The 11,683-nt window shown below is 48.4% G+C and overlaps 3 protein-coding genes across 3 annotated transcripts; 1 reads left to right on the top strand and 2 right to left on the bottom strand.

The window, feature by feature from the left end:
* The first annotated feature begins 349 nt into the window (after positions 1 to 349).
* Positions 350 to 4,888, top strand: BDV37DRAFT_292461 (ABC-2 type transporter-domain-containing protein). Its single transcript, XM_032089186.1, has 2 exons — positions 350 to 1,487; positions 1,549 to 4,888. The coding sequence occupies exons 1-2, from the start codon at positions 362 to 364 to the stop codon at positions 4,755 to 4,757; spliced, it is 4,335 nt and encodes a 1,444-aa protein (XP_031943562.1). The 5' UTR covers positions 350 to 361; the 3' UTR covers positions 4,758 to 4,888.
* Positions 4,889 to 6,211: 1,323 nt separating this feature from the next.
* Positions 6,212 to 6,661, bottom strand: BDV37DRAFT_281153 (uncharacterized protein; the record flags this gene model as incomplete). The annotated part of the gene is made up of 1 exon (XM_032086759.1): positions 6,212 to 6,661. The coding sequence occupies one exon, from the start codon at positions 6,659 to 6,661 to the stop codon at positions 6,212 to 6,214; it is 450 nt and encodes a 149-aa protein (XP_031943561.1).
* A 940-nt stretch (positions 6,662 to 7,601) lies between these two features.
* Positions 7,602 to 11,085, bottom strand: BDV37DRAFT_292457 (sugar porter family MFS transporter; the record flags this gene model as incomplete). The annotated part of the gene is made up of 11 exons (XM_032089184.1): positions 10,494 to 11,085; positions 10,000 to 10,439; positions 9,804 to 9,893; positions 9,467 to 9,483; positions 9,335 to 9,411; positions 9,074 to 9,286; positions 8,880 to 9,009; positions 8,244 to 8,804; positions 8,053 to 8,193; positions 7,782 to 7,983; positions 7,602 to 7,711 (listed from the first exon to the last, which is right to left on the bottom strand). The coding sequence occupies exons 1-11, from the start codon at positions 11,048 to 11,050 to the stop codon at positions 7,602 to 7,604; spliced, it is 2,538 nt and encodes an 845-aa protein (XP_031943560.1). The 5' UTR covers positions 11,051 to 11,085.
* Positions 11,086 to 11,683: the final 598 nt, after the last annotated feature.

The following is an 11,683-nucleotide window of genomic DNA, read 5'->3' as shown; positions in this document are numbered from 1 at the left end:
ACAAACAACTATGTCTTGATTATCTTTCACTTGTCTCTCTGCCCGGATAGTCGGCTTCAACATCCCTTTTCCCTAACTGGGATTATGTGGGAACACGATTATCGCAGGAATATGCTTGGTGGGACTGTTGACAAGGACACACGCCCCCAGGCATTCCCACTTTGAAGGATCTATCCCATACTTTCAGGAATGATACATATACGTAGCCTTTCCCGCTTTTCACTACTCCGTTTCGAGATGGGACAAAACCATAGACTATACTAATATCAACTGAATGTCGATATCCGGTCACCCTCATCTGCGTGCATGAACCAGACTCTCTCAGACTACCGCTGCTATATTCAACAACCGCACGTGCAAGATGGAATTCCATCTTCACGATGAGGCCCCTCCGGCCTCAACAGCGCCAACTGAGTACGGAGACCAATCTGGCGAAGAATTCGAAGCATACAGCGAAAAGCCAACCCTCGGTGTCCCAGAGAACAACGTGCGTGAAGCCACCAGTGCCGAAACCCTTGCCGTCCACGGTAGCCCACATATTACCCCTCCCCCGGGTAGAGATGCAGAGTGGAGTATGACAGACCAAGTCATTCGGAACAAGGAGCGTTCAGAAGCGGCAGGCTACAAAAAGCGTGAGCTAGGTGTAACATGGCAGAACCTCACCGTCGAAGTACTGGCCGCCGAGGCTGCTGTCAAGGAGAACCAGTTGACTCAGTATAATGTCATTCAGCTCATTCAGGACTGGCGCCGGAAGCCACCACTCAAACCAATTCTGCAGGACAGCCATGGCTGTGTCAAACCAGGTGAAATGCTGCTCGTTTTGGGTCGTCCGGGCTCGGGCTGCACTACTCTTCTTAAGATGCTCGCCAACCGGCGCGAGGGATACCACACCGTGCACGGTGATGTATCTTTTGGAAATATGAGTTCGGAGGAAGCAGCCCACTATCGGGGTCAGATTGTTATGAATACCGAGGAAGAGCTGTTTTATCCCCGTCTAACAGTTGGACAAACAATGGATTTTGCAACTAAGCTCAAGGTCCCGGCACATCTTCCGGCTGAAGCCAAATCTGTCAACGATTATGTTGCCGAGACGAAACAGTTTCTATTAGAGTCCATGAAGATTGCACACACTGCAGATACCAAGGTTGGCAATGAATTTGTTCGAGGTGTTTCGGGTGGTGAGAGAAAACGTGTCTCCATTATCGAATGCATGGCCACCAATGGCTCTATTTTCACCTGGGACAACAGCACCAGAGGTCTTGATGCGAGCACAGCCTTGGAGTGGGCTAAAGCCCTCAGAGCAATGACTAATGTAATGGGACTTTCGACCATTGTGACCCTCTACCAAGCTGGAAACGGTATCTACAACCTTTTTGATAAAGTCTTGGTGCTGGACGAAGGAAAACAGATTTACTATGGCCCAGCTGCCGCTGCCAAGCCGTTCATGGAGAATCTAGGCTTTGTGTACTCCGATGGTGCCAATATTGGTATGCTGCTCACCTGTCAGAGACCCTGTATGCGTTGGACATGTACTGATCGAAATTCCAGGTGACTATTTGACGGGCGTGACTGTCCCGACCGAGCGAAAAATCCGACCTGGATATGAGAGCCGTTTCCCAAAGAATGCCGAGGGAATTTTGGCAGAATACCAGCGATCCACGTTATACCAGAATATGGTTAGGGAATATGATTATCCTCAATCTGATGCTGCCCGTCAGCGGACGGAAGAGTTCAAGGAGTCTGTGGCCTGGGAAAAGGCAAAGCACCTTCCGAATAGTAGCACACTCACCGTTGGCTTCTGGGATCAGCTCATCGCTTGTACCATTCGCCAATATCAGATTTTGTGGGGTGAGAAGTCTACTTTCCTGATCAAACAGGTGCTGTCGGTGGTGATGGCTCTCATCGCTGGATCCTGCTTCTACAACTCCCCTGATACGACCGCGGGATTATTCACAAAGGGCGGTGCTGTCTTCTTTGCGCTCTTGTACAACTGTATCGTTGCCATGTCTGAGGTCACTGAATCTTTCAAAGGTCGTCCGGTGCTAGTTAAGCACAAGTCCTTTGCAATGTACCACCCATCCGCCTTCTGTCTCGCCCAGATTACCGCCGATCTGCCTGTTCTTCTGGTCCAATGCACTCTGTTTGCCATTGTGATTTACTGGATGACGGGCCTGAAACATACTGCGGCGGCTTTTTTCACCTTCTGGGCTATTCTATTCACCACCACCTTGTGTATCACAGCCCTGTTCAGATGTATTGGCGCTGCTTTTAGTACATTTGAAGCTGCGTCGAAGATCTCGGGAACTGCTGTCAAGGGCATTGTCATGTATGCCGGTTATATGATTCCCAAAGGACACATCAAGAACTGGTTCCTTGAGTTGTACTATACGAACCCGTTTGCCTATGCGTTCCAAGCGGCTTTATCAAACGAATTCCACGGGCAAACTATTCCCTGTGTTGGAAATAACCTTGTGCCCAATGGACCTGGCTATGAAAATGTCAGCTCCGCGAACAAGGCCTGTACAGGTGTCGGAGGTGCTCTTCCTGGGGCCGACTACGTTACGGGCGACCAATATCTCCTTTCCCTTCATTATAAACATTCGCAACTGTGGAGAAACTATGGTGTTCTCTGGGGCTGGTGGGGATTCTTCGCTGTCGTCACGATCATTTGTACCTCTTTCTGGAAGGGTGGAGCCGGGGCCGGGGCCTCTCTCCTTATCCCTCGGGAGAAGCTCAAGGCCCATCGTGCCCATCTGGATGCAGAGGCGCAGAAGGAGAAAGATCCCGCACGCGAGAAAGGCTCTGGTGATGCGTTGACCTCCGCTGATGAAGGGAATCTGACCCACAATACATCTATATTCACCTGGAAGAACCTCACATACACGGTTGATACCCCCACTGGCGAGAGGGTTCTATTGGACAATATCCATGGATGGGTTAAACCTGGTATGTTAGGTGCATTGATGGGATCTTCCGGTGCAGGAAAAACTACATTACTCGACGTTCTTGCTCAGCGCAAAACCGAAGGTACAATCAAGGGTTCAATTATGGTTGATGGCCGTGAGCTGCCCGTATCATTCCAACGAATGGCAGGCTACTGCGAGCAGTTGGATGTTCATGAGCCCTTTGCAACTGTCCGAGAGGCATTGGAATTTTCCGCACTGCTAAGGCAATCTAGAGATATCCCCAGAGAAGAAAAGCTCAAGTACGTCGATACTATTATTGATCTACTTGAGCTTCACGACCTGGCAGACACCCTTATTGGCACAGTCGGCAATGGACTTAGTGTTGAACAGAGAAAGCGTGTCACTATTGGAGTGGAGCTGGTATCGAAGCCCAGTATCCTAATCTTCTTGGACGAACCCACGTCTGGTTTGGATGGACAATCAGCCTATAACACAGTCAGATTCCTTCGAAAGCTTGCAGACGTCGGTCAAGCCGTGCTAGTAACAATTCATCAGCCCTCCGCCCAGCTCTTCGCGCAGTTCGATACTCTACTTCTGCTTGCTAGGGGCGGAAAGACAGTGTATTTCGGAGATATTGGTGACAACGGCGCCGCCATCAAACAATACTTTGGCAAGTATGGTGCTTCATGTCCGATTGAGGCGAACCCTGCTGAGTTCATGATTGATGTGGTGACTGGGGGCATTGAAGAGGTGAAAGATAAGGACTGGCACCAGATCTGGCTTGAATCTCCTGAACATGAACACATGATGGTCGAGCTCGATCATTTGATTTCTGACGCCGCTGCGAAGCCCCCTGGAACTCACGATGATGGCTATGAGTTCTCGATGCCCTTGTGGGACCAAGTCAAGATTGTCACCCATCGCATGAATGTCGCATTATTCCGGAATACCAACTACGTCAATAACAAGTTCTCATTGCATATTATTTCTGCGCTGCTCAACGGATTTTCCTTCTGGCACACCGGCCCCAGTGTATCAGCTCTGAACTTGAAGATGTTCACGATCTTCAACTTTGTATTCGTTGCACCTGGTGTCATTAACCAACTTCAGCCATTATTTATCCAGCGCCGTGATATCTACGACGCTCGTGAAAAGAAGTCCAAGATGTATTCTTGGGTTGCCTTTGTTACCGGATTGATTGTCTCCGAGTTTCCCTATCTTTGCGTCTGTGCCGTTCTCTATTTTGCCTGCTGGTATTACTGTGTGAGACTGCCTTGGGCCTCTAACCGGTCCGGTGCCACGTTCTTTATCATGCTCATCTACGAGTTTATCTATACCGGTATTGGCCAGTTCGTTGCAGCCTACGCCCCAAATCCGACCTTTGCCGCGCTTGTCAACCCTCTGATCATCAGCACACTAACCTTGATGTGCGGTATTTTCGTACCTTACTCCCAATTGACCGTGTTCTGGAGATACTGGATGTACTATCTGAACCCGTTCAACTACGTTACCTCTGGAATGCTAGTGTTCGGCATCTGGGGCGCCAAGGTGACCTGCAACGAGGATGAATTTGCGATTTTCGACCCGGTCAACGGCACCTGCGGTGATTATCTCGCCGACTACATGGCGGGCAGCGGCTCAAGGATCAACCTGACCAACCCTGACGCTACATCGGGCTGCAGGGTCTGCGAGTACCGCACTGGTAGTGACTTCCTGACTACCCTCAACATCAACCACTACTACTACGGCTGGAGAGACGCCGGTATTTCCGTTATCTTCGCGATCAGCGGATACGCTTTGGTCTTTGCCTTGATGAAGCTGAGGACCAAGGCTTCGAAGAAGGCTGAATAGATGATATGCTACTTCGCTCCTCCACCTTATATACTGCACAACTCCCCGTGCGCGAGAATACCTGTCTATCTACACGGTGTAAGGCGCTTTCTGTGTCATGCGCAGAGGCTACATTCCAAACGCAGTTTAATGCTGCTTCACTTACCCTTCCCTTGTTCTTATTCAATTTTCATAGACTGTATATAGACCGACTTTACCCTTTCCTTTCGCTCTTTCCCTTTCTTTTCTTTTCTTTCGACATGTGAATATCTTCCCTGGCGATTTACAGGTCCTTGCATCCTTGTCTAGCACAGCGTGAATATTTTATACGATAGAGTGATGGACAGGCCCTGCTTACTTTATTATTGGCTAGAATAGACTACGATAGACTATAGAATAATTCTGAATTTTAGCATATATAGGCAAACTGCCGCTCGACATACTACTTAATACATGGGCCCCAGCGGCATCCAAAAAGCGCGAAATCATATCGTACTCTCCAGATGAATAACATCTCAAATACAAAATAATGAATCAGCCGGTGCTATGAAGGTAGGTATACGCTGGTCAGCGGAGGTCAGCTCGCCTTCTTTTAGAGGACTGTATATGGAAGTCCTGCTACCAGTGTATATAACTCCAGCTCGGGTGGAGCCCTCTTATCCAGACCTTTGGTAAAGTAGCCACGCAGTAGTATCTGTGACCTCCGATCTACATGTCTAATCTATGAGGAGATAAGTTTGTTATATGGCAGTGGACCAGGCGTGGAGTGGAAAAGTGGTACGAAGCTCGCGCATCATAGTATGGGATAATTCTGGCGCAATTGTGCCGCTTGTCATGGCCTGGGGATTGTGTGAATACGGGAAGGGAAGTATCAGCTAGAGTTCATAGTACTTTGAGAATACCTTGTAGAGGAGACGAGAAGGTAATCTTTCTCCACCAAAGTATGCAGATGCAGTATTTCTTTCTATCTGGGAGCTCTTCGAAGTACATCAACGGCCTTCTTGACGCGATTTGTGGCTGCCATGCTATATCCTACAGTTTCTCTGGCTCCAGAGATCGACGATCTGGTGTGAGAAGCTCTCAGGAGGGGCATGAAATCCCCTCCATGTTAACGAAGAAAGGTTTGGGAACAGGCGCTCGATTTGTAGGACATGCTCAATGGGCTCACTGGGGTATGATAGGTTAGAGAGAGTAAATCAACATGGAGAGGGTCTTGAATAAGGTAGCCGACTAACCTGACCCCTGATTCAGTATTGATAAATCTCCCAATGTACAAGTCTTCAAGACGTGAAAGTGACGGGACCTTCATATGTTTGAGCATGACCATGTCAAAGTCTCCCGTAAGCTGGATCCAGAGGAGTGATGGACAGTGCTTGGCTAGTATAACCAGGGAGGATGTGGTGAGCCTGGATTCCTTGAGCAAGAAAACGATCACTCGTAGATTGTGAAGCTTTGCAATCACCTGTTCGAAGTCACTATCCGTAAAGTCTGGTACCCGGAAGTCTAAAACGGTCAATTGTCTCAGTTGCGTTAAGTGGCCGAGGGGACCGAATATCTTCATTCGATGTCACGGCAATAGGGCCATAGTCCAAGAGCTCAAGGTGACGTAGCTCCGTCAGCTTGTAAATGTCCCGAAATATGGTGCTGCTGGGAACATCAGAGTCGCTACTTTCACTCAACCTGACCTTCAAACCGAGGGTCCGTACTGGCGATACCATGTGTAATGGCAACGGGATGGCATCATATGTCACTGATATAATGAGATAATGTAAAGTCATAAAAGGTGATGGGTTGTCCAGGGATTCCAGTATGTGTTTATTGACCAAGGCGTTCCCACTAAACTGGCGCAGGGTACGCTGCTCCGCCAAAAGATTGAAAATATCAACAGTCATCCAGCTGCCTTCATAGCCCAGGTTAAGGTGCATGGTAGATATGGTAGCATTATTTCGCAAAAACTTCAGGAGGGCCTCTGGTCTAGCCTGACAGTCTGCATCGATGTATAGTCTTTGTAGTTGGGGACAATAGGTTTTCAAAGAAGGAAATACATCTGGGTCAAAGTATCCCAACAGGTGAATGACTTTGAGACCTGAGTGCAGGTGTCATTGAAGACACTGTACGACCGGCCAATATGGATATCGAAGTTGTTTATATCCAACTTGGCCAAGTGCGATTGTCAGATGGACCAATCTCGGGAAGGTGAGGTGGCGGTAACCCTCTAGATATTCCCTCATCTGGTCCATCGGATATTTCTTTGGGTCTACCAAGTGCAGTTTTTTAACCATAGAAGCGTAGATCTGTCGGCGATCATCGTACAATTTGCAAAGCGCATCTATGCCCGTGTCTTGCCACAACAGGGAAATGCCAAAGTGGAACCATCGCGAGTTGAGTCTAAGCAGTGGAGCGATATTTTCATTTGCGTGCCACAGAATCTTTAGAATGTGTAGAACAATCTCTGTAGGTAATCGATCCATATTGATAGAAGATGAGTATGGGTCAGTTGAGCATTTCAGAGCTCTAAAGTATGAACGCTCAGGAGAAAGGATGTCGTCCTGAGTCACGTGTTCTGTAGTCCTGAATAGCAGTGAATTCGATGTTAGCAGACAGGTGCGAATGTATGTTGGATATTAAATGGTCATGCAGGTCAAAATCGTTGATGGTACTAGGAGTCGTGTGCTACGTGACTATCTCACCAAGAGATGTGTGGTATGTGAGCGCTAGGCCTAATTGGAAAGCCGTGGTCAACATCATCTTCAAGCCTATACATTTCAAACGTTACTCACAGGTAGCTGGCATAATATTGATATGTGGCCATGACTAGCTATACGACACACTACTACTACCCTTGCCTACAATCAAAAAGTGCATTCACTCATCTTGACTCTTACCCGCCAAATAATGCACATCGCGCGTCGGTATAAACTGGCCACGCACCGTATCCCGTTCGAAAAGCTCGTCCATAAATTCCAACGACAGTCCTAATTATACAATCGGTCATGATTAGCCCAGTCAGGGTATCAAAAGCAGCCAAGATAACCACAAGCTTACCCTTTGTTTCCGGCACAAAGAACCAAGTATATATGACCATCACGAAACAGAAACTTCCATAAACAAAATAGGCCCCATACCCGTTTTTCCCCAACGTTGCGAACATGGTCGGCGTGGATTTGGCAACCACGAAGTTAAAGAACCACTGCGACGCTGTGGCCATGCCCATGTTAAGGGCTCTAAGGCGTGCTGGGGGAATCTCCTAGTCCTGCCGTTAGCAGAAGCGCACTAGAAGGCGATGCGGAAGACTTACTGCGCAATAGGACCATACCACTGGTCCCCATCCAAATTGGTATACAGCGGCAAAGAGGTATATGGCGATTAGGGCGATGTATCCTTGCGGTGTTATTGGGGCGTTTTCCGATATGGTATCGAATCGGACGTAAAACCCGACGTAAAATAGCATGATGCCCTATGCCTGGTTATTAATAGTCATCGTCTTCATTGCAGGTATGGACTTACCTGAACAATTCCTGTCCATAATAACGATCTTCTGCGACCAAGAGTGTCCGATACGAAAACAATAAAAATGCCACAGGCGATAAACTTGACGATACCGTATATCCCCGTCGCAAACAGACCCACAGACGACGATGAGAGGCCGACACTGGCAAATATTGTGGGAGAATAATATGTCATGGCGTTGGTCCCCGTCATATTGCTCCACATCATGAGGGTAATACAGAGAATTGATCGCCGGCGGTAGGACTTTCGTGAGAAGGATTCTCTCAGAAGAGACCACATCGATGATACGGAATGTTGGGACTCCTCTTCTAGTTGAAGCCGCAGGTTGTTCAACTCCTCCATCACATACGGATGGTCTTCGGGTAAACCCCGGAGTGTAGCAAGAACGCGTGATGCTCTCTCCGGCCACTTCATTGCGAGGTACCGTGGTGACTCGTTTGCAAAGAACATACCGACTAAAAGGATCATGGCGGGGAATGCTTGGAGTGAAAGAGGAATGATGAACTGCTCCTTTCCTGTTAAATGACGTTCGCAGCCGTAGTTGATCCAGAACGCTAACTGCAGTACCCTTGTTAGATATATCGAATGGTTTGGAAACACGGAGCACGATTAAATAGGTAGGTCCAGACCCACCGTGAGACCGAATACTAGGGTCAGTTGATAGAACCCCGTCAGTAATCCACGGATACCGCGGGGTGCGTTCTCAGCGATATATATTGGACACACGGAAGATGCTATCCCAATGGAGAGTCCCCCGATGAATCTAGATGACACCTTAGCTGATGAAGACACTTGAAGTAGATAAGTTCACTTGCCGTCCTGCATACAAAACTCCAATGATGCCACTAGCACCAGCTTGCATGGCAACACCAACGAACAGTATCAATGCGGAGAGTATCAGTGACAATCGTCGTCCGATGGCATTGGCAACGTAGGTAGAGACTAGTGCTCCCAGAAAGGACCCCGCTTGGATGACCGAGACGATGTTCGACTCTAGGTTCGCGAGAACAGTGTCTTCCCTTCCTATGAGCCCGTATTGCCTTCGTTCAGTTAGCATTGTACAGGCTACCTCAAGAAGAGAGACTTACTCTTTGAACGAGTTCATGGTTAGGACACCGCCGATAACGCCCATATCAAAGCCGAAAAGCATGGAAGCTCCGCATGCCTAGATGCCATCAGTGTCTATGAGACATAGACTACACGAAAGGGATCGAGCAGACCGACAGGCTGATAAGGACTACCCGGAAATTATATATCTCTGGGGGGTCCGACTTGACGGTATCATTTCGGATAATTCTCTGAAGGAGTGTCATTTGGATGGTGCGCTTCTACTCTACCGAGCATCAATGCTACATGGTTTAGTATTGAAGGCCCCTTTAAATATCAACAGAGGCACGATGTGTCTATCTACGCCAAGAATACGGCTGTAGACGGCCATCGTGAAGATTCCCCTCGTTCTCTGACTAGCTCGCTGGATGAAGGTTAGAAAAGCTTCGGGAAGAGCATACTTCCCACAGCCCCAGTTATGATTAGAGGACGCAAATGCCATGGATTAACAATCATGACATTGCGGGGTAGCACTATTCCTGAATTGGAATCCGGGGTAGACACAGTCACGGGCTTCATTTTGCGGGGAATTAGCGCCGGCTATAGATATTCATTTCAGAATTGCCACTATTGCTAACTACTCTGTGCTCATCCAATTGCCCACCTAGCGTTATCAATTACAAATCCGTCAGAAGCTGCCCCACACCATGGGCATCTAAATCAGGAAAGCCGCCGCGAAGAAACGGCAGGTTAGACAAGAAAACGTCCGGGCACTCCAAAGCTTCAGTTGGCTCCAGGAGCGGTAATACCTGATGGGTAGGGAAGTCATCCTGGAAAGGCTTAGTACTACCTATCATGGATGGATTTGTGAAATCGTCAAGGTCTATGGGCCTCGGGAGTAGGTTTTGTGCCGAGTGCCTCGATTCAACAAAGGCATCTGTTGTGTCGGGGGTGGTTTGTCCTTGGAACCACAGGCTTGTGAGCAGCTTGCCGTATCTGGAGGCAATGTGTGATGGGCTTGTAGCTGCACTTTTAAGCATGGAGATGAACTGGCGAACTAGCGTGGTACAGGTCTGGTGTTCCTCAGAGTTTAAAGCTCCAACAGTCAGCGCTTTGAAAAGGAACACCGATGCATGTATTTCGTATCTATAGACGGTGAGCGTCATTCGTGTGTAGGAGTGGTAGGTGCATCAGACGTACAGGTAGAACCGGACAGGAATATACCGGAAGTGCTGTGTTGGGTTCAACCGCTCCATGAGATACTTGAGCACGCTTTTGGCTGCATCAATAGCAATATATATGTGTCTACCATCGGCGCTAGCCATGACGCTGTATGGAAAGTACGAACTCTTCCCACTATCACATCCAGCAGGACCTTTGGGTGTTCGATAAAGAACCGCCTGGAAAGCGAACGCATTGATGTAAAGACGTAGGTACTCGAATTGAAGACACAAGAGACCACTTAGATAATGAGGTAGATTGACATTGGCCCAGGCTTCCTTCCACATGGCCAGTGCCTTGGAGCTATCGTCAAGATACTTGGTGTAGTCGCCCATGAGCATAAGCTGCACCGTGCGGGTTTTGGACGCGTACAGAATATCATGGATATTCCCAAAGATAGTGGTCAACTCAACTTGAGCCTGGACAAAGCTCGCATAATCTACCCCATTCCCCTTTTGGGGTCGTAAATAGGGGTAGTCGTCGATCGTGAACCGAGTGGATAAGCCAGGCCCGCGACACCAGAATGCCTGTCCCATCTGTATAGAAATCTGCCGGTCGGCAAGGTACGTAACTAGGCAAGTTAGCTTCGAATACTGGAATGCGAAGATTGTTCGTACAAATCCATGCCAGTCTATTCCGATGATACTCCAACTTATCCTCATCCTTGGATTCGCCTCGAAACGAGTACCTTTCCAGATGTAACAAATAGGCTTGTCGGACCGCCAGACCGATGAGATTCCATGAAACACTATCTTCTGGCGTCACTTGAACTTGGTGCGACGGACCGTCGTTGGCTGCAGCATCCCTTTCGCATTCCTCGGCGCTGATATGTGGAACCCACTCAGCCAGGAGCAGCAATCCTTCCACTGAACCAACATGCCGAACACTGGCAGCACCCAACACGACTCGCAACAACAGCTTTTCCATATACTGCGATATTCTTGTATGTAAGCTTTCCAGGCCCACCCGGTCCTTGGTTGCGACGGTCAACACCGCTGTTAAAAGAAATGTCTCCTTCGCCCACGATTGCGTGATATTATCCAAAGAAGAAAGATGACTGGGCACAATTGGGAGATAGGGATGAAAATTTTGGACAAAGCTGGTTAAGATTAGTCCGGAGCAGGCCCATCGGGAAGGATTGCATACTATTGAAGCAAAGGCTCCAGCAA

This window comes from Aspergillus pseudonomiae (genome assembly GCF_009193645.1).
Source record: "Aspergillus pseudonomiae strain CBS 119388 unplaced genomic scaffold BDV37scaffold_18, whole genome shotgun sequence".
NCBI lineage: Eukaryota > Fungi > Ascomycota > Eurotiomycetes > Eurotiales > Aspergillaceae > Aspergillus > Aspergillus pseudonomiae.
This window is presented reverse-complemented; position numbering and strand designations above follow the sequence as displayed.